General features: G+C 42.6%; 1 protein-coding gene across 4 annotated transcripts in view; it reads right to left on the reverse strand.

Moving 5' to 3' along the window:
- Positions 1 to 7376: 7376 nt before the first annotated feature.
- The window catches only part of LOC110526044 (protein prenyltransferase alpha subunit repeat-containing protein 1), a 67138-nt gene continuing 50587 nt past the window's right edge, over positions 7377 to 23927 (reverse strand). For all 4 annotated transcript variants that reach the window (XM_090238036.1, XM_036980251.2, XM_090238037.1 and 1 more), the window contains 3 exons: positions 21386 to 21626; positions 19861 to 20234; positions 7377 to 10713 (listed from right to left, as the gene is read on the reverse strand). In XM_090238036.1, coding sequence (XP_090094162.1) covers positions 10311 to 10713; positions 19861 to 20234; positions 21386 to 21487 — 879 coding nt within the window. In that variant the 5' untranslated portion in view covers positions 21488 to 21626 and the 3' untranslated portion in view covers positions 7377 to 10310. The remainder of the gene's footprint in view (positions 10714 to 19860; positions 20235 to 21385; positions 21627 to 23927) is intronic.

The raw sequence follows: 23927 nt of genomic DNA on the forward strand, positions 1-23927 counted from the left end.
TCTACTGACTCTGAAAAACACCAGACGGGACTGGCAAAAAGTGCTCTTCACTGACGAGTCGTGGTTTTGTCTCACCAGGGGTGATGTTCGGATTCACATTTATCGTCAAAGGAATGAGCATTACACCGAGGCTTGTACTCTGGAGGGGGATCGATTTGGAGGTGGAGGGTCCGTCATGGTCTGGGGCGGTGTATCACAGCATCATCGGACTGAGCTTGTTGTCATTGCAGGCAATCTCAACGTTGTGCGAAGACATCCTTCTCCCTCATGTGGTACCCTTCCTGCAGCGTCATCCTGACATTACCCTCCAGCATGACAATGCCAGCAGCCATACTGTTCTTTCTGTGTGTGATTTCCTGCAAGACAGGAATGTCAGTGTTCTGCCATGGCCAGCAAAGAACCCCGAACTCAATCCCATTGAGCACGTCTGGGACATGTTGGATCGGAGGGTGAGGGCTAGGGCCATTCCCCCTAGAAATGTCCAGGAACTTGCAGGTCTCCAACTCAATCATCAAGTTTGCGGACAACACAACAGTGGTAGGCTTGATTAACAGCAACGACGAGACGGCCTACAGGGAGGAGGTGAGGGCCCTCGGAGTGTGGTGTCAGGAAAATAACCTCACACTCAACGTCAACAAAACTAAGGAGATGATTGTGGACTTCAGGAAACAGCAGAGGGAACACCCCCCTATCCACATCGATGGAACAGTAGTGGAGAGGGAAGTAAGTTTTAAGTTCCTCGGCGTACACATCACAGACAAACTGAATTGGTCCACCCACACAGACAGCATCGTGAAGAAGGCGCAGCAGCGCCTCTTCAACCTCAGGAGGCTGAAGAAATTTGGCTTGTCACCAAAAGCACTCACAAACTTCTACAGATGCACAATCGAGAGCATCCTGTCGGGCCGTATCACCGCCTGGTACGGCAACTGCTCCGCCCACAACCGTAAGGCTCTCCAGAGGGTAGTGAGGTCTGCACAACGCATCACCAGGGGCAAACTACCTGCCCTCCAGGACACCTACACCACCCGATGTCACATGACGGCCATAAAGATCATCAAGGACAACAACCACCCGAGCCACTGCCTGTTCACCCCGCTATCATCCAGAAGGCGAGGTCAGTACAGGTGCATCAAAGCTGGGACCGAGAGACTGAAAAACAGCTTCTATCTCAAGGCCATCAGAGTGTTAAACAGCCACCACTAACATTGAGTGGCTGCTGCCAACACACTGACTCAACTCCAGACACTTTAATAATGGGAATTGATGGGAAATGATGTAAAATATATCACTAGCCACTTTAAACAATGCTACCTAATATAATGTTTACATACCCTACATTATTCATCTCATATATACTGTACTCTATATCATCTACTGCATCTTTATGTAATACATGTATCACTAGCCACTTTAACTATGCCACTTTGTTTACATACTCATCTCATATGTATATACTGCACTCAATACCATCTACTGTATCTTGCCTATGCCGCTCTGTACCATCACTCATTCATTTATCTTTATGTACATATTCTTTATCCCCTTACACTTGTGTCTATAAGGTAGTAGTTTTGGAATTGTTAGCTAGATTACTTGTTGGTTATTACTGCATTGTCGGAACTAGAAGCACAAGCATTTCGCTACACTCGCATTAACATCTGCTAACCATGTGTATGTGACAAATAAAATTTGATTTGACCTTGGTGGAAGAGTGGGGTAACATCTCACAGCAATAACTGGCAAATCTGGTGCAGTCCATGAGGAGGAGACGCACTGCAGTACTTAATGCAGCTGGTGGCCACACCAGATACTGACTGTTACTTTTGATTTTGACACCCCCCTTTGTCCAGGGACACATTATTCCATTTTTGTTAGTCACGTGTCTGTGGAACTTGTACAGTTTATGTCTCAGTTGAATCTTATGTTCATACAAATATTTACACGTTAAGTTTGCTGAAAATTAACGCAGGTGACAGTGAGAGGATGTTTCTTTCTTTGCTGAGTTTATGTACAATTCCTATATTCTAACGTTTGTATTCTAATGTCTGTAAGTAGGCCTAGTATGCAATACAACAAACCCACGTGGTAAAAAGAGTAAGGATATGCTTGCGTTCATTCATTCAAAAGACGCTGACACAGACAGAATGAAAACTACTCAATGACAGCTAACAACAAGTGACAGCTCAGAGAAAACTAAAAACAAAAACCAAATGTAGCTTTGATAGTTTGACAAATTATTTTCATCATTCAGGACATTGGTTTTGAGATGAGAAGGGTCTCTTACATAATGCTTAGGTTATATACAGTCTTCTTAATGACTCCAAACATAGGTAACAGAGAACATGGTAGTAGTAGGAGTTAAATGGAATCCCTCGTAGGTAAAATGTTGTGAACTAAAAACCAAAGTGCCTTCGGCAGGACAAGGCAGACGTATGGCCGACACACTGCACACAATATCCAAATTAAGTGATAGAAGGGTAAAGGCTGCATTTGAACTCTTTCTGCAATGATCTCCAACAGGACAGACACTGTGGCTGTTCCAATATCCACCTACAACAGTCATGATGTGTTTCCCAGCTTGTGTGACTGACCACCGCAATGGCTGAAGACTACTTCACACATTACTGCCCCTACTGTCTGCCCCTAAAACACACTAGAGCTACATCACCTTAGTACTGTGTGTATAGCTGTTGTCATAGGCTGTTATAAGCTTCTTTGTCTGTTCACAGTGGCATTATGAATGTTTTATGAATGCTCGTCTAGGCCTATGTCTCAAACGCTAAGCCTCTTGGGAACGATATACAGTTGCAAGTTGATTGTTATGTTGTGCTACAAGCGCTAAAGAGCATGCCCCTGCTCCTTCCACTCAAAACGTCAGTTTGGTTTTTGATCCATTGGAGCTCTGTCACATTTTGTTATGCGGCAGCCGTGAAGAGAATACTTCAGTGGCAACTACCAAGCTCTCTCCCAGCTTGTTTGTTTGTCTGTCTGTCTGTGTTGACATTGTCTCCCTCGTCCACATGCTTCATACCAGTGCCTGTTCTGATCACATTACAGATACACACGACAGTAGCCTACGCCTGTATTCATAAAGTGTCTTGAAGTAGGGAGCTGATATAGGATCAGGTCCCTCCTATCCATATAATATTATTTATTATGATCAAAAAGACTAAACTGATCCTAGATCAGGACTCCTAGATACGCTTTGTGCATACTGGCCCTGTTAAGTAGCACCTCGACGAGAGGGCTCAGACACCTAACAGAAATACAAGTCTGTCTCTAATACAAATGGAAACGTTTTCCCAACCTACTCTATAGCAGTATCCCTCCCTATCCAACAGAGAATCTGACCTTCCTGCCCTGTGGGCAGTGGCTCAGACACATAATACAGTATTGTATAATAACCACTTTGACAAATGAGCTGGAGTGACTTAGGGGCAGATCTGCAGGAGGATGCATCTAAGATAAGAGAGGTTAACTGCAGGTTGGAGTAGGGGAACTATCCCTTTAAGAGGAGATACATAGGTGGTGAAGTATCGATGTAAGAGGAGAAGACAGAAAGGTGAACTATTCATTTAAAGCAATAATCTTAAGACTTGATTCAGCCTAATTCAGCCCTGCCACTTAAAAGGTATAGTTCACCCAAATTACATAATTTTCAAATCCACTGTAAGTGACTTTTGTTGAGCTTCACAATCAATTTCAGATTGTTTCAGATGATTTAGACATGATGCGTGAAAAGAGCTAATATCGGTCCAATGAGTTAAATGGGATTTGTGCCACAAATGTTACAATGTTAGCATGTGGAAACAGTTCCAGGGAAACTAAACCAAAGCATGGATTGCTGTCATACCCTGTAAGCAGTCTATGGGTAAGGTAAGGAAAGCAATGTTTCATTTTGTAATTTGGGTGAACTATCCCTTTAAACTGAGATGGGGCTGGAAAATGTTAATTACGAAAACAGCTGCAAATATCCCATTTGCACCTTACAGAAAATAATACAGAAGAAGCCCAATGTTCATCAGAGCTGCAATATAAAATATTGTTCTATTACTCTATGACCAATAAAGGGTGGAAGAAGTGTTCTGCCGTTGTTATTATTATCATGTTCATAGTGGTTTGTGCAACTGAACAAATTACATTTACAAAAGGTACAGGACAGGGGCCCTTTCTTACAAAATGTAACCCTACCGGAATATGTACATTGCGAGTATGTGTCAGTCTAAAGATATGTTCTGTGAATATACAGGTTAGGGAATGTAATGTCATTCTTATAAAACACAAACTTAGATGATTTACCTTGAGATAATGTAACACGTATCATTGTAACACTACCAAAAGAAAGGTCTTTATACCGTATTTACCATAGAGTAACCTATTATCTGGTTATAATGCTTATTACAGGAGCCAGTGCAGTGTTTGATTGAATACCTCAAGTATATACTGTAGGTTGAGAAAAATGAGCAGAGAAAGGATCATAAACATTTCTTAATGTGTATAATCCTATAAAGGGATAGATCAGTATTTTGGCAATGAAGCCCTTTGTGTACCCCAGTCATTTGAACTTGTGTATACAATTTTATGTCTCTGTGTTCAGTTTGAAGGAAGTTGCTAACTAGCGTTAGTGTAATGCTAGCAGTTCCAGTTATGACGCAAACTTCCAGTCAATGTGCAAATGCTAGTTACCCCTAACTTCCTTCATACTGGACGCAGACATACAAATGGTATCCACAAGTTTGTCTGACTCAAAATCCCAAACTATCCCTTTAATGTTATGTGCTGAATTGAGAGACAGTCCTATAAATAGAATCCATTCTATCCATGAGTCCTATTTCTATGGAGATAGTGCTGTAAGCATAAAATAAACTCTTCCTACACAATGCTTTCACTGACTCCTAATGACAACAAGCTTTAAATCATACGCCTATAATACCCAGATCAGTGGGTCTGTGAGATATGAGGGGTATACAACAAAGCAGGATCAATGAGTTAGCCAGCTACCTTGCCTAACTATTTAAAAAAATATGTTTTACGATAAGTTTGAAACGGGCATGGTCTAAATTAGTCAACAACCAGAAACACATATCTAAGTTGAGCTTTCTCAATGGACCAGAAAATCAATAGCTATTTCTGGTTGTTAATTGAAGTTGGCCAGCTAACTCATTGATCCTGCTTTGTAGTAAACTCCACTGGACTGAAAAGCTGTCAAGTTAGTGGGAGCCAAGTTACTCTCCAGGGAAGAAAGATAAAAAAAACACTGAAACATCAAAAACATTGAATGAGAGCAGCTGCCTCACCCTTGATGCTGTTGGCCCAAAGAAAGGCGGCCATTTTGAATGTCGTGCTGAATGATAGGCATTCAGGCCAGTTATTGCCGGTTACATACACTACATGACCAAAAGTATGTGGACACTCGTCGAGCATCTCTTTCCAAAATCATGGGCATTAATATGGAGTTGGTCCCCCCTTTGCTGCTATAACAGCCTCCACTCTTCTGGGAAGGTGTATATATAGTTGTGTCAACTCCTTGTCACCCATTGGCATGCCAAACAAAACATTGTTTGGATTGACAAAGACAGCAATGGAGTAGACAAGAGAACAAACAGATCTGGTACTATTGTTGAGCAATAATGCATGCCATCAGCCAGGGCCTGTATTCATAAAGAGTAGGGAAGTGCATCTTTCCCTTCCAATTTCAATTCGATACGTATCTAGATCTGTTTTAGCTGACTTCTCTGTCTGTGTGTGCCAGGGTTTCCGGTAGCCGGCAATTGGCCGATAAATGGCGATATATAACATACTTACTTTTTTGATACCTGAATGTTTTATTTCATATTATCAAGCATGTCTTACCTTTCTTCAAAGTAGTCTATAGGCAAAATCTGACCATGGGAACATGGAGGCAATTATTTTCTAAAGATTTCATAAAGTAATATCGGAATTAAAATGCTAAAAATCTAAAAGTCAAAAGTCAACTAATGTGAGATCATTGTGTGAATTGTTTGTCCTTTGGTTATTTATGTTTTATCAATTCCCCATTACATACACTGCCGTTCAAAAGTTTTAAAACACCTACTCATTCAAGGGGTTTCTTTATTTGTACTATTTTCTACATTGTAGAATAATAGTTAAGACATAAAAACTATGAAATAACACATAAAAAAAAAAAAAGTTAACTTCTTATGGCTTGGGGGCAGTATTTTGACGTCTGGATGTGAAGCGTGCCCAATGTAAACTGCCTGTTACTCAACCCCAGAAGCTAGGATATGCATATAATTGGTAGATAATGTAAAATAATGTCTATGAGTATAACAGAACTGATATGGCAGTTGAAAACCTGAAGAAAATCCACCCAGGAAGTGGTTTAAAAAAAGAGTCAATTACTATTTACCCGTGAATAAATTCATGAAACGGAGAATGGATTACATTTTTGTATGGAGGTCAATGAGAGTGTCGAATTTGGTCAGAAAAACATTGAATTGCTAATTTGCTACTTGAAGGTTATTTGATTGAATATTAGTTTCGTAATGATTAAGTTGTTACAAATGCACTGATATATGTGGACACAAGTGGCATTTCACAACATTGAAAAAACTGTGTGATGCCTGTTGTTCACACGCGCATCTGCCCTCTCATTGGTAATGGGCCCCCCTGAAATCGCCTCTGTTCCATCTTTGAGGGCGGTCACTCGACTATCTTGTCAATATAATGGAAAATCTTTGCTAGGCTACTGACATTGCCTGGGGTTTTTCGGCATGCAAAATGACTTGTAGATCAATGACTGTCAACGCCGTTCTCTCTTCAACATTAGAACTAGGGACTAATGCGTATCGGTAAATAGTGAGTTACATCTCTAATAAAGAGTCTCAGAGTAGGAGTGCTGATCTAGGATTAAGTACCCCCTGACCATGTAATCATAAAGATCAAAAGGCCAAAACGGATCCTTTATCAGGCAACGCTCCTCAGAGAAACTTTGTGAATACAAGCCCAGGTATCACTAAGAGGACTAAACAAACAGAACTGTGAAAAAAATACAGCAGCAACAACCACTCCAGGAGAGTATGAGTGTGTCACAAATGGCACCCTATTACCTATACAGTGTGCCATTTGGGATGCAGACAATGTGATGATCAGATCTGGGGGGGATTATAGTTCCCCCTCAGAATGGAAATAGAGGTTGTGGTACCAAGTTAGCCTTGGTGCCAGTCTGTTTCTGCTCGCTTGTCAACTCCTTATGGAATTGTCATGCAAAATGTTTGCCTTGACAATGACAATGGGGTAGGCAAGAGCACAAACAGATCTTGGACCAGGTTGGCACCAAGTTGTTCTTGAATAAAAAGGGAAAGCAGTGACACAGCCTATATACCAGTTGTGCTTACATACAGTACTGTAATCATTCTCATTGACAGACTCGAGGGCTAGGTACTTCAAGAGAACCTTCTGAGGAAATTATAATTTTTAGAATGTGCTTGCAGTCATTTCTTTACAATCGAGCACCTCTCTACAATTGAAGTGACTCAAGACCATTGTACGCCTGGCAGTTGATATATTTCACATCCAGGTATGAAGAAACCTGGATCAACTAGAATTGTTTCTCTAGGCTAGATTTTATTTGCTTTCCTCTCTCCTTGCAAAAAACTTCAATTTCTCTGAGAGCTACAACATGAGTTTCATTGGTTCATGGTTGTGCTCAGTCTAAATGTTGTTTAGTTGTCCGTAGGGATGCACGACATATCGGTATCGGCATATAATGGCTTTGCTAGTTTTTTGTTCTTTGTTTTTGTATGTTGACCATGAATGATTTGCTGCACTGCTCATCTCACTATAGTCCTTAGTTTAATTCTGCAGAATTGACCTGATAACAACATTTGTGATGAATAGCCTCCTGTAACCTGGCAGCTTCATGTAACCTATTCTGCTACAATACATTTAGTTACTGGAAGACAAAAGAAAGATACCGGAAGAATACATCTCTTAAGTGAAAAAAACTCAAATGACAGACAGAATTGGTTGACATAATTGTTCCAGTCCCTAACATTGAAAGAGACCTGAGGTATTGAGGTACCTGAACTAAGCTACTAACAGACCATACGAGCCATACTCTTCCAGAGAAGTCGTTCCATATTATTTCAGCAAGCCATGACACCCACCATCTCAGATTGTTCTCAAAATGTTTCTGTAGTAAGAAACAGGTAAGATAGGTATTTCTGAAGCATTATTTTGTTTACATTTTATCTTGGAGAAATTAGGCTAATTAATTGCACCCAAATCGGCAATTTAGGATTCAGATAATATTCAATAAATATAGTCCTAAACATCCGATTTGGACCAAACTTCTTCCTACCAATGAGTAAGACACGAGGAATCCCCCCCAAAAAATGTAAAAGCCACCCACGCACCCCCAACCAGTATTCAGTATCAGTTCTCCATGATTGATAAGTAGTATGACGCTACATAGAGTATTGCTTTTCCATACTATGTAATGTATTCCCTATGAAACTGATGTTTTTCCCCCCTGATAGTATTGAAGTCGTTTGCATTATTTACCATGAAGTAGTGTGAAAGTACCAAGTTTTGACCACTAGATGCCACTGTTCCTGCTATACCATCACACTCTTTTATTCTTTTATAGAGCTGTTTCCTGATCATTTTATTGAAACACATAAGACCGCCAAGCAATTAATTACTTTATTAAGGCTGTCACAACATTTAGTTCCTAGCCAATTTCTCCATCAAAGTTTTTGGCTTGTAAGGAAAAGTCTTCATATGAGAATTGCATCGGGATAGCCCTCTCAGAGAGCAGCCACTTGTTGGACTATTCAAGAAGAGTTGGTATTCAGCATTAAGTTGCTATAAGAACAAGCTGAATTGCTTTCATGGAGGACCGGCTTGAATTGTGAGGACCACACAATTTATTTTAATAATGAGACAAATCTATTGGTTTTCAACCCAAAGTTGTAAAATGAAATATTGTGATATAAACACATGAGACCAGCAAAATGGATAAAAGAGTGGTGGAAAAGCAGGAACAGTGGCATTTAGTGGTAAAAATCTATAGACCGGTTGGCAGATAAAGTCACAAAAATGACACACACATCGTTATGGCCTGAAGATGTGCTTTGTAATGATTCTGAACGGTGACAATGACAAGAAGCTACCATGTGGGGAATTGTATGTGTCTCGTTTCAGGTCACATACACATGGTTAGCAGATGTTATTGCGAGTGTAGGGAGTGTGTTCTTGATACCATGTCATGTTTTGAGGTGTTTTGACATATTTCATGTCAATGCTAATATGGCAAAAAAAATGCTAACTAACAACTGTAACAATGTATTTGAGAGTCAACAAGTGCTCATTGTGAAAATGTATTTATGTGTTCAACAAACATTTGGAGACTAAATATAGTTCACATGTTGTCAACAATCTAAGCCAAACAGGTCTGTTTTTCCCCATAGTTGCACAAGCTTCACTTTTGTTGCTTAATAACCAATGCAAGCCACTTTAATTACTCATTTCTCTGAACAGGGAGGAAAGAAACATCACCAGATGCACAGGGAATACATTACTTAGTATGGAGAAGCAATACTCCAAGCCACAGCTTCAGACTACTTGTCAAACATAGACAGCTGATACTGTATACTGGTTGTTGGGGTGGGATTGGCATGGGGTGTAGGGGGTCCGTGGGTGGTCTTTGACATCTTTTGGGGGATGCATTGGTAGGAAGATGTTTGGCCAAAATTGGATGTTGGGTACTATATTTGACTACAATCTGAATCTTATAAATTAAAATGGTCAATTTGGATGACATCAATTCGCTTAATATTTCAGAGATCTAATTATATTTCAACAAAATAATGTTACAGGAATGCTAATCGTATCTCCTCTTACTAACTACAGAAACAATTTCAGAAAAATCTGGTGGTCCTCTTTCTTGTGCTTTGAGGTGGAACGACTCAGAGCAAAGCCACACTCAGATTTCCATTCTGAAAAGGGGATTGGCTCAGACAAAGCTCTGCCGACAAATCAGAGTCCAGGTATTTCCAGGAAGACGGGAGGGGCCACAAATAACTTTGAGATCCCCCAGCCCCCTTCCAGAGCCTTCAAGATGAGCATAATGTTACCAGCCACTAGACGCTGATCTAGGGACAGTATTTTACAGTTCTTGCCCTAATGGTTAAGGTTAGGGGTTGGGTGAGAGTAAGCTGATCCTAGATCTGTGCAAGAGGGGCAAATTTAAACCGTAACCCATCTCCCGTGGAGTAGAAAGCGTCTCCTTTCACTGACCAATGACCTTGTCCGTCCATCTCTCACTGACCAATCACAGAGTCTAGCCACTTCCTGTATGCAAGGGCGAAGCATCCCTGCTCGTGGGAGCGGCAGCCGTCCAGGACGCTGGCTATGAAACCGTGCTCTGAGGGCAGGGCGGGGGGGTAGGGGTCAGGGGGACCCCGCTTCAGACGCTTAGTGTCGCGGGGGTCTGGGACCCCGACCCCGACCCCGTCCACCTCCATGGCATTCTGACCCTCCTGAGTCTGTCCGTTCCTGCTCTCCACCCTGTCTAGACCCACTCCTCTAGGGGAGGCTGTGTGAGGGTAGCTGCTCAGCCCAGCGCCAGTGTGGTTCAGCTGGGGAGACTCACTGCCACAGCCCTGGCCATCGTGGTGATCGTGGTCCCGCCTCCAGTGGTGCCAAAGGTAGAAGACGTGTCGCCTGGAGACAGATAGTGGTTAGGAAATACAGTGTTGGTTTTGATGTCATAGTAAACTGCTATCATTGAAAAACTGGATTTCTAGAATCTGTAGAACTGTAAAGCTAAAAAAACACTTTATGTTGAAACCATATTATGTTCTTAAGGGGCAAAGATGCCACTCTAGACAAAAATAACAATAACCTCTAAGATATCACTACCATAACCATCTTGGCCAAATCAATGTATAATTAATCTTCACATTCTCTACAGCCATTAATCATCAGTTAGCAACCATCTGAACACTGTTACCATGGCACCCCTTACTTCGCCCTATCACAACAAAGCTGGTCAGTAGGGCTGGGCGATATGGCCTAAGAATCGAATCTCCCGTTTTTTTTATACTTATGGGCAATTCACAATATATATATAAGATTGAATGTTTTCAATTTCAAACAGTCAGCAATAATCTAATGAATTCAGGGCTAGGCTAAATATAAGCCTTCCACAATCATAAGACCCACTAATAATTGTATTATTTTATCAAAACAGTTTAACCTGTTTTTTTTGCAATGATCACTGATCTGGTTTTCAAGTCAATCTATGAAAATGAACCATGCATAATTCCATGGCGTTGGTGGGGAAGCTTGCTTGTTTCAGTGATCCTGTAGATTATACAGGTGGGGTTTTGGGCCAGGCAGGGACAACCATGCAGGGCAGGTTGCAGGTGAGATAACAGACTATACACAGCACCTGGCCCTCCATAATTATGTGGTAGTGGAGTATGGGCCTGAGGGCCCACACTTAGTATGTTGTGAAATTTTGTAATGAATTTATTGTCATGTTTAAAAAAATTGTAGAACTGCCTTAATTCTGCCGGAGCCCACCAAAAGTAGCTGCTGCCTTGGCAGATACAAATACTATGACAGTTTTAGATGAAAGCCCCACCCGGGAAATCAGGGGCTCGATGACATGTTTTCTAGGGCCCAAAACTACAGTACGTCTTAGCGCATGGAACATCCTCACCATGTTTGAAACTTCATGACAGCTCAAGTTATCAGAGCATGAATATCCTGTGTGTAAGCGAAAGCAGATGGACTGGTTCTGGACGCACGGTGAAAAGCGATGGCTAAACGATCTATTCAGGAAAGGATTATTCCTACTCCAGTGGTCTAGCCCTCATTATCAGTAGAACAACTGGCAAATCACTCTTGGAATGGGAACCAATCAATGACCTGGAATGGGAACCAATCAATGACCGGTTCATCAGAGCAACACTTGACTCCAAGGACTGCAAGTTCACCATCCTGCAATGCTATTCCATCACCAACGAGGCAGAGGAGGAGAACAAGGATGACTGATACGAGCAGCTACAACAAGCAGTATCCAAGGTCCCACAACACGGCATGGTCAGGACATCGGTGGATTTGAATGCAAAGGTTGGAGCAGAAAACACAGACTGTGAATAGACTATTGGGCAACAACAGTGAAAAGATTGTTGACTTTTGCCTCAATAACATCTGTGTGATTAGTGGCACACAATTCCCTCACAAAGACATCCATAAATTAACATGAAGAACCCCAGATGGTCACAGTCAACCAAATTGACCATATCATTATCAATAAGAAATGGCGAAGGTGTCTGCAGGATATCAAGTTCCACCGTGGGGCAGATTTCAACAGTGACGACTACCTGGTAATAGCCAAGGTCAGGGTGAAGCTGTGAGCCACACACATACACAATACAACAAGGGCAGAACGTCTTTGACATCAACAAGCTCACATCTCCTGAAATAAAGAAAGCTTTTACCATTGAGCTAAGAAATCGCTTCAGTCCATTAGCCAATGCAGAGGAAGACCAGGGCACAGTTGAAACCATGTGGAACAACCTCGAGAATGCGTAAACAGAAACGACAAAGAAAGTTATTGGCTTTAGAAAACGGGCAAAGAAGTGGTTAACACAAGATACGTGGAAGAAAATAGATGTGAGAAGGCTGGCCAAAGATAAACTGCTGAGCACAAAATCACCCAGGCTGATTGAGCGAGCAAAGCAAGAATATAAGACCAAGGACAAAAAAGTAAGAAAGAGTGCTGGAAAGGATAATATTATTGGCCAGTGAGGCAGAACAAGCTGCAGCAAGAGGAGAACTAAGTACTCTATATAAGATCACAAGACAGCTCTGTGGCCAAGTTAGCAACCACACAATGCCAGTCAAAGACAAACAAGGTAAAACAACCAAAGAGGAACAAACTGCAAGATGGGTCCAGCACTTTGAAGAGGTTGTCAACTGGCCAAAGCCTAATGATCCAAAAGACCTACCAACCTCGGATGAGATTGATGGTATTGACACCGGCCCACCAGTTGAAGCAGAGGTCCAAGCAGCCATCAAGGCTTACGAAGACTCTCTGCACACTAAGCTACTTAAAGCTGATGTCAACACAGCTACCAAGGTACTGACTGATATATTTTGCAAGACCTGGGAGCATGATGTCTTACCACAAGACTAGAGAAAAGGCCTTATCGTCAAACTGCCAAAGAAAGGAAACCTTTGTGAATTTGAAAACTGGCAACATACAACTAAACTCAGCAAAAAAAGAAACAACCTCTCACGGTCAACTTTTCAGCAAACTTAACATGTGTAAATATTTGTATGAACATAACAAGATACAACAACTGAGGCATAAACTGAACAAGTTCCACAGACATGTGACCACCAGCTGCATTAAGTACTGCAGTGCATCTCATCCTCATGGACTGTACCAGATTTGCCAGTTCTTGCTGTGAGATGCTACCACTCTTCCATCAAGGCATCTGCAAGTTCCCGGACATTTCAGGGGGAAAGGCCCTAGCCCTCACCCTCCGATCCAACAGGTCCCAGACGTGCTCAATGGGATTGAGATCTGGGCTCTTCGCTGTCCATGGAAGAACACGGGTATTCCTGTCTTGCAGGAAATCACGCACAGAACGAGCAGTGTGGCTGGTGGTATTGTCATGCTGTGGCGGGTCATGTCAGGAAGCGCCTGCAGGAAGGGTAGCACATGAGGGAGGAGGATGTTTTCCCTGTAACTCACAGCGTTGAGACTGCCTGCAATGACAACAAGCTCAGTCTGATGATGCTGTGACACACCGCCCCAGACCATGACAGACCCTCCACCTCCAAATCGATCCCGCTCCAGAGTACAGGCCTCGGTGTAATGCTCATTCCTTCGACGATAAACGCGAATCCGACCATCACCTCTGGTGAGACAAAACCGCGACTCGTCAGTGAAGAACAGTTTTTGCCAGTTCTGTCTGGCCCAGTGACGGTGGGTTTGTGCCCATAGGCAACATTGTTGCCGGTGATGTCTGGTGAAGACTTGCCTTACAACAGGCCTACAAGCCCTCAGTCCAGCCTCTCTCAGCCTATTGTGGACAGTCTGAGCACTGATGGAGGGATTGTGCGTTCCTGGTGTAACTCGGGCAGTTGTTGTTGCCATCCTGTACCTGTCCTGCAGGTGTGATGTTTGGATGTACCGATCCTGTGCAGGTGTTGTTACACGTGGTCTGCCACTGCGAGGACGATCAGCTGTCCATCCTGTCTCCCTGTAGCGCTGTCTTTGGCGTCTCACAGTACGGACATTGCAATTTATTGCCCTGGCCACATCTGCAGTCCTCATGCCTCCTTGCAGCATGCCTAAGGCACATTCATGCAGATGAGCAGGGACCCTGGGCATCTTTCTTTTGGTGTTTTTCCAGAGTCAGGAGAAAGGCCTCTTTAGTGTCCTAAGTTTTCCTAACTGTGATCTTAATTTCCTACCGTCTGTAAGCTGTTAGTGTCTTAACGACCGTTCCACAGGTGCATGTTCATTAATTGTTTATGGTTCATTGAACAAGCATGGGAAATCCTTTACAATGAAGATCTGTGAAGTTATTTGGATTTTACTGATTATCTTTAAAAGACAGGGTCCTGAAAAAGGGACGTTTATTTTTTTCCTGAGTTTATATCTTCTGCAGGATACACCTCAAAATGATTGACATTGCTGTCAATTACAAACTCAGACAAGAACAAGCAGGGATCCGCAAAAGAAGAGCATGCATTAACCAGATCTTTGCCCTGCACAACATCATCGAGCAGTGCCGAGTGGAATGCACTCCTCTACATCAACTTTATTTATTTCAAGAAAGCATTCGATAGTGTTCACCATGAGAGTTTATGGAGGGTCCTTGGAGCCTACGGATTACCACCTAAGATTGTTAACTTCTTTGGGATAGGGGGCAGCATTTTCAATTTTGGATGAATAGCGTGCCCAGAGTAAACTGACTCCTATTCAGTCACAGATGCTAATAAATGCATATTATTAGTAGTATTGGATGAGATGAGAGGTAGCTCTTGTTCCATTGCTTTTCTACAGATAATGGAATTCTCTGGTTTGAACATTATTGAACATTTATGATAAAAACGTCCAAAAGATTGAGTTGAGTTTATTTTATTTTTACAAGTACAGTGCACTTTAATCAACGTTTCAGTAAAAGTGCCAGTTTTAGGCAGCCGGCTAATTTTCAACCCAGTCCCTGGGCAGGTTATTAAAAACAATTACAATATAGACAATAGCAACATAGGACAAGCAAGACATAGCATACAGAGCAACATACATAGGACAAGCAAGACTTAGCATACCGATTCTATACTTAGTTTGACAAGTTTCTACGACTTGTAATATAACTTTTTGAACTTTTCATCCGCCGTTCGGCTGGACCTGAACGCGCGTTTGGATTTGTTTACAAAACGCGCTAACAAAAGAAGCTATTTGGACATAAATGATGGACATTATTGAACAAAACAAACAATTATTGTGGAACTGCGATTCCTGCATTCTGTTGAAGATCATCAAAGGTAAGTGAATATTTATAATGCTATTTCTGACTAATGTTGACTGCGCAACATGGTGGATATTTCTTTTGACTGGTTTGGGCTCTGAACGCGGTACTCAGATTATGCTTTTTACGTAAAGTTTTTTTGAAATGTGTGCATCTAAAGTTCCTAAAAGTTCCATGCATAACACTTGGATTTTCATCAATATTTATAATGAGTATTTCTGTGAATTAATGTGGCTCACTGCAAAATCACAGCATGTTTTTGAACTTCTGAACATAACACACCAATGTAAAATTATTAAAATGTGTGTGTGTTTAAACGGGAGGGTGCACAGTCATAGCAGAATTAGCGAAGGAGACAAAATCATAAAGACCAAGTGGACATAAACACTCATAAAAACGAAAAAAAGAACAGCAGATTCTTGCGATATTGGCATTTGAAATATCGTGCTAAAATATGAATTATAATTTTTTAAATGTATATATATACAGTGCCTTGCGAAAGTATTCGGCCCCCTTGAACTTTGAGACCTTTTGCCACATTTCAGGCTTCAAACATAAAGATATAAAACTGTATTTTTTTGTGAAGAATCAACAACAAGTGGGACACAATCATGAAGTGGAACGACATTTATTGGATATTTCAAACTTTTTTAACAAATCAAAAACTGAACATTTGGGCGTGCAAAATTATTCAGCCCCCTTAAGTTAATACTTTGTAGCGCCACCTTTTGCTGCGATTACAGCTGTAAGTCGCTTGGGGTATGTCTCTATCAGTTTTGCACATCGAGAGACTGAATTTTTTCCCCATTCCTCCTTGCAAAACAGCTCGAGCTCAGTGAGGTTGGATGGAGAGCATTTGTGAACTGCAGTTTTCAGTTCATTCCACAGATTCTCGATTGGATTCAGGTCTGGACTTTGACTTGGCCATTCTAACACATGGATATGTTTATTTTTGAACCATTCCATTGTAGATTTTGCTTTATGTTTTGGATCATTGTCTTGTTGGAAGAGAAATCTCCGTCCCAGTCTCAGGTCTTTTGCAGACTCCATCAGGTTTTCTTCCAGAATGGTCCTGTATTTGGCTCCATCCATCTTCCCATCAATTTTAACCATCTTCCATGTCCCTGCTGAAGAAAAGCAGGCCCAAACCATGATGCTGCCACCACCATGTTTGACAGTGGGGATGGTGTGTTCAGCTGTGTTGCTTTTACACCAAACATAACGTTTTGCATTGTTGCCAAAAAGTTCAATTTTGGTTTCATCTGACCAGAGCACCTTCTTCCACATGTTTGGTGTGTCTCCCAGGTGGCTTGTGGCAAACTTTAAACTACACTTTTTATGGATATCTTTAAGAAATGGCTTTCTTCTTGCCACTCTTCCATAAAGGCCAGATTTGTGCAATATACGACTGATTGTTGTCCTATGGACAGAGTCTCCCACCTCAGCTGTAGATCTCTGCAGTTCATCCAGAGTGATCATGGGCCTCTTGGCTGCATCTCTGATCAGTCTTCTCCTTGTATGAGCTGAAAGTTTAGAGGGACGGCCATGTCTTGGTAGATTTGCAGTGGTCTGCTACTCCTTCCATTTCAATATTATCGCTTGCACAGTGCTCCTTGGGATGTTTAAAGCTTGGGAAATCTTTTTTTATCCAAATCCGGCTTTAAACTTCTTCACAACAGTATCTCGGACCTGCCTGGTGTGTTCCTTGTTCTTCATGATGCTCTCTGCGCTTTTAACGGACCTTTAACGGAGACTATCACAGTGCAGGTGCATTTATACGGAGACTTGATTACACACAGGTGGATTGTATTTATCATCATTAGTCATTTAGGTCAACATTGGATCATTCAGAGATCCTCACTGAACTTCTGGAGAGAGTTTGCTGCACTGAAAGTAAAGGGGGCTGAATAATTTTGCACGCCCAATTTTTCAGTTTTTGAATTGTTAAAAAAGTTTGAAATATCCAATAAATGTCATTCCACTTCATGATTGTGTCCCACTTGTTGTTGATTCTTCACAAAAAAATAGTTTTATATTTTTATGTTTGAAGCCTGAAATGTGGCAAAAGGTCGCAAAGTTCAAGGGGGCCGACTACTTTCGCAAGGCACTGTATATATATATGTATATATATATATATATATATATATATATATATATATATATATATATATATATATATATATATATATATTTTTTTTTTTCTTTTTTTTCTTTTACCCCCTTTTAATGGTATCCAATTGTTAGTGGTTACTATCTTGTCTCATTGCTACAACTCCCGTACGGGCTTGGGAGAGACGAATGTCGAAAGCCATGCGTCCTCCGAAACACAACCCAACCAAGCCGCACTGCTTAACACAGCGCGCATCCAACCCGGAAGCCAGCCGCACCAATGAGTCGGAGGAAACACCGCGCACCTGGCGACCTGGTTAGCGTGCACTGCACCCGGCCCGCCACAGGAGTCGTTAGTGTACGATGAGACAAGGATATCCCTACCGGCCAAACCCTCCCTAACCAGGACGCCGCTACGCCAATTGTGTGTCGCCCCACGGACCTCCCGGTCGCGGCCGGGCTGCGACAGAACCTGGGCGCGAACCCAGAGTCTCTGGTGGCACAGCTAGCACTGTGATGCACTGCTCCACCCGGGAGGCATCATGAATTAGAATTTATTAAAATAATTTGATATAGCACCCAGCCCTACTGGTCAGGTATAAACACTTTCTACTGAGCAGCTGATCTTCAGCCTCTCTCTCTGTTCCCTCTTTCCCCAGTCCTCTCTCTGTTCTCCCTCTCTGCCCTCACTCGCTTGCTCTGTTCCCTCTTTCCTCTCGCTATTGTCTATATCTCTATTCTCTCCCTCTCCCACTCTAGAAGAACAAAGAATGTTCTGCAGCAACAAACAAAAAAAGTATTCAGACCCCTTCACTTTTTCCACATTTTGTTACATTACAGCCTTATTCTAAAATTGATTAAATACATCACATTCCTCAATCTACACACAATACCCCATAATGATAGTGAAAACAGATTGAGATTTTTTTGCAAATGTATTAAAAATAATAAATGAAAACATTTATTCAAACCATTTACTATGACACTAGAAAATGAACTCATGTGCATCCTGTTTCCATTGATCATCTTCTTTGTGATGTTTCTACAACTTCACTGTCCATCTATGGTGAATTCAATTGATTGGACATGATTTGGAAAGGCACACACCTGTCTATATAAGGTTCCACAAAAAATGTCTGCAGCAATTGCAAGTCCCTAAGAAGTCCACAGTTCCCTGCATTATTATTAAATGGAAGAAGATTGGAACGACCAATACTCTTCCTAGAGCTGTCCGCCTGGCCGAACTGATTAATCTGGGGAGAAGGGCCTTGGTCAGGGAGGTGAACAAGAACCCAAAGGTCACTCCGACAAAGCTCCAGCGTTCCTCTGTGGAGATGGGAGAACCTTCCAGAAGAACAACCATCTCTGCATCACTCCACCAATCAGGCCTTTATGGTAGAGTGGCCAGACGGAAGCCACACCTCAGTGATAGGCACATGACACCCGGCTTGGAGTTTGCCGAAAGACACCTAAAGGACTCTCAGACCATGAGAAACAAGATTCTCTTGTCTGATGAAACCAAGATGGAACTCTTTGGCCTGAATGCCAAGAGCCACATCTGGAAGAAACCTGGCACTATCCCTACGGTGAAGCATGGTGGTGTCAGCATCATGCTGTGGGGATGTTTTCAGCGGCAGGAACTTGGAGACTAGTCAGGATTGAGGGAAAGATGAATGGAGCAAAGTACAGGGAGATCCTTGATGAAATCCTGCTCCAGAGCACTCAGGACCTCAGACAGGGGGCGAAGGTCCACCTTCCAACAGGACAAGTGGCACTGCCCGAGCCCGGACTTGAACATCTCTGGAGAGACATGAAAATATGTGTAGCGACGCTCACCATCCAACCTGACAGATCTAACGTAACAAAATGTGGAAAAAGTGAAGGGGTCTGACATGATAGGGACCTACCAACACATCCACTACTGAAGAGTCCTGAGAACATAGTAATGGTCTAACGGACAATAAAAACGATTGGCATAATAAAGCATTTGCCACCAATATGGAGGGTAGTTAGCCAAACTCTGTACAGTGTCTATGGCTCTAGTTGAAATTAGGCCGCACCCTAGATACAACAACGTGCTGGTCCATGATTGTTCCTCCTTTGGTCTCACCTGTGACACCAGAGCATCTCATAATAAAATGTGTTCTGTGATTGGCTAACATTGTAGTCTGAGGTTGAGTGACAGTGGCCTGTGGGCTCGTACCTGTGACACCAGAGTGTCTCGTGTCCGGGGAAGGACTGGATGAGGTCAGTACACAGCTCCATCTCCTGGTGAAAGAGCTGGGGCACTGCCGGCACTGAGGACTGGTCCTCTGGGGTGGCGGGAGAGAGGCAGGGGGCTGCTGCTGTGGCCTCTCCGTTAGCCTGGTGGTGGGGGTGGCCTGGCTGGGGTTCCGGGCTGGGACTGCGAGGGCTGGAGCTGCCGGGGCTGGGCCAAGGGGCATGGTGGTGGTGCATGGACTGGCTGAGCTCCCTGACCAGGGCCTTGAGCAGGAACTGGCGGTAGTGAAAGCCACTGTGGTCCGACACGTGCATGGAGACCCACTCACGCATGGAGGACAGCTCATCATGGAGGACCTGGGAAAAGAGGAGAGGTGACCTCATTCAAGCAAGGTTTTCCATTCAAAGGTATTTGCCCTATGCTAACCAACATACGATTAAAGAGGACATTGAATTGCAGGTGTACATGTTCAGACAAACAGCCATTTTTAACAATAAAACAAAAGAGAGAGGGAAATGATTTGGCTTCTTACAAAGAATTGATTTGAACAATCAAACGCTATTAGGACAGCCATTACAAGAACCAAACCCCAATGGGTGATCAGAAAGTAGGCTTATCCTATCATAACAGGAAGTGCCTATTAAAGTATCATTGCTACAGTCTACTCTGTCACAGTCCTATATCCCTGGTTCTAATAAACAGTAGCATCTTTCCATATCGTAGGAGTGCCTGACATGGCTTAAAAATTAGGAACGGATCAACTGAGCCACAACACTCCACCTTTAAATCCCTAGGCCTCTTATTTTAGGATCAGGATTTGCTGCATTAATGCCTGCACTGTCCCCAGATCAGTTAAACGGACAAGAAAGTTCCTGTCCTCCTCAACATTCAGTGACAGGCCAGAGATATGAGGCAGCGGGGGCTGGAGACACACAGACCCTGGTCATATTGTATAAGCCATGCTAGCTGCATGAAACATTCATAGCTAGTTGCCGGCTAGACTAGCACACACAAATGTTTTCTGTCAGTGTTACATTGAAATAACTGTCATAGTTACATTGAAAGAGCTGTTAATGTTTTGCCAGAGACCATGAACATACAATTAAGAGGCAGAGCGAGAGAAGCAGAGCGAGAGAGAGAGGCAGAGAGAGAGAGGTAGAGACAGAGAGGCAGAGAGAGAGGCAGAGAGAGAGAGGCAGAGAGAGAGAGGCAGAGGCAGAGCGAGAGAGAGGCAGAGCGAGAGAGGCAGAGGCAGAGCGAGAGAGAGGCAGAGCGAGAGAGGCAGAGACAGAGGCAGAGAGAGGCAGAGCGAGAGAGAGGCAGAGACAGAGCTGCAGAGAGAGAGAGATAGGCAGAGCGGGAGCGAGAGGCAGAGCGAGAGAGAGCTAGGCAGAGCGAGAGAGAGGCAAAGGCAGACCCGAGAGGCAGAGGCAGAGAGAGAGGCAGGGCGAGAGAGAGGCAGAGAGAGAGAGAGGCAGAGAGAGACCCTATCTCGTCCTACTCCTACCTTCAGGTTGCCCTGGGCCATGTTCTGCAGGACCCAGATACGGTGCGACCAGGCGTTGTAGTTGCTAGGGTAGCGGCTGGCGGCGTCGGCGCATACCTTCATCTCGTCGTGTAGAACCCTGTGGAGGCGCTCACTAAGCCGAGTCCTCTCTGCTGCGTCACGCAGGCCACTGTCACGCTGCTCCTTCCTGTCCGAGCTGGATGGAGAACACTCCCGTAGCACCTGCTGTAGTACCCAGCGCCTGGAAACACAGGGGGAATGTTTAACTATATACACTGACTGAACACACACACACCTCAAATACCCTCGGCTCCCAAAACAGCCCTAAACCCAGAACCAACCGAACCTATAGTAAGCATCTGGTTCAACAACAGAGCCAGGACAAAAGGCCTGGATAATATCAATACAAAACAGCTACGTAAGTGACCTATTCATCTGCGATGACATTCTCAGTATGCATTGTGCAACCACAGCCTTCTCTGGCTGCCAAACACTTTGCTGGCCAGATGAGGGGTCATTTTGGGTCAGTTAGATCATGTCATGTGGTTAAAGGATTTTTTTATCAATAATGACTAAATGATATATACATTTAACGTAGAATTATAACTAATAGAATTCCATCCTGTCTGATGAAGAATGTTTGTACATAGGCCAAGAGGAAGGGTTAACAGACAACTTGTGATCACAGTGAAACTAACAACAGGAAGGATGTCTGGTCCCCAACCAGGGAGGGGAGAAACCGTTGGGCTTGCAGTAGATTGTGTAACATGTGGTAGCATATGATAAGGAATATGATGTGTTGGAATGGATTTGAAAAGCAGCTTTGTCATTGTCTTTAGAGGAGGGACATTTATGACGAAATGAGAGGTATATAAACCAATGTACATGAAATGATGGGTAGAGCTCTCGAGAATAAACGTCACTGGCTATTTTTGACTGGTCTCCGTCTGTTTCATTTCCCCCAAAACCTTACAAACTCTGGGTACAGACTGAGTATTTTAATTGAATTGGTTAATGAACACATGAGAACAAAATTCATCTAACACATGTACACACCATATATGGCCATATACAGTGCCTTCAGAAACCATTCACACCTTGACTTTCTACACATTTTGTTGTGCTACAACGTGGCATTAAAATGTATTTAATTGTAATTTTTTTGTCAACGATACTCTAACGTCAAAGTGGAAAACGAATTCTAAGATTTGTAAAAGATATATAGTACCAGTCCATTGTTTCGGGGACACCTACTCATTCAACCTTTTTTCTTTATTTGGACTATTTTCTACATGGTAGAATAATAGTGAAGATGTCAAAACTATGAAATACAACATAATACTACAATGCTGAATAAACCCAAAAAAAGTGTTAAGATTCTTCAAAGTAACCACCCTTTGCCTTGATGACAGCTTTGCACATTCTTGGCATTCTCTCAACCAGCTTCACCTAGAATGCTTTTCAAACAGTCTAGAAGGAGTTCCCACATATGCTGAACACTTGTTGGCTGCTTTTCCTTCACTCTGCGGTCCGACTCATCCCAAACCATCTCAATTGGGTTAAGGTCGGGTGATTGTGGAGGTCAGGTCATCTGAAGAAGCACTCCATCACTCTTTCTTGGTCAAATAGTCCTTACACAGACTGGGGGTGAGTTGGGTCATTGTCCTGTTGAAAAACAAATAATAGTCCCACTAAGCGCAAACCAGATGGGATGGCGTTTCGCTGCAGAATGCTGTGGTAACCATGCTAGTTAAGTGTGCCTTGAATCCTAAATAAATCACTGACATTGTCACCAGCAAAGCACCCCCACACCATCACAAACTGCAAACTGGTGAGGGCCCAAAAAGATGACCCATTTTCTTTGCACTGAAATACACAAAACATCCCTGCTAAGGGAATTTAAAATTCAAATTTCTAGTGCCTTTCACGTTGAATCCCTTATTGAAATGCAGCTTAACTGTGTACTAATTAAACAACAAAGAATATGATCTACATGGTCAGTCTCTGTGTGTAAAATAAAAAGTGGTTAATGTGAACTAATGTTAATGTTAATGTGAGCTAACTCATAGCTAAACATTTGAAGGAAAACAATCCAATGTTATTTGTTGCCGTACTTTACTGCACAAGTCCACAAAATAAACAATACATGAATATTTTATACTGGTTTATGTAGTCGAGTCAAAATAATACCACATTCATTTTAGGTCAATATTTTCTCAAAGGAAGGAGCTATTTCAAGATAATCTGAAAATTTAGCTAGTTAACTCATTGATCCAGTTTTCAAAAACAAGTCCCTCTGATGCTGCACTGTCCAACAGATCTGAACATTTCTGAGGGAAAGTTAAACGAAACCCAAATAGAACTCTTTCCTATACCCACATACATTTTCACAACACTTTTAAAAAAAAAATATCTGAATTGCAAACATAAAAACATAGCCCATCAAATTAAGGTAAATGGTGGCAGAAAACAGGCCTCGGATGCTGCGTCCTAGGCCAGAAACAATGTGAGATTTATTTGACAAAGGGAGAGTACTGGAGGG

This window comes from Oncorhynchus mykiss, chromosome 6 (assembly GCF_057628025.1).
Source record: "Oncorhynchus mykiss isolate SJ-2025 chromosome 6, ASM5762802v1, whole genome shotgun sequence".
NCBI classification, from domain to species: Eukaryota; Metazoa; Chordata; class Actinopteri; order Salmoniformes; family Salmonidae; genus Oncorhynchus; species Oncorhynchus mykiss.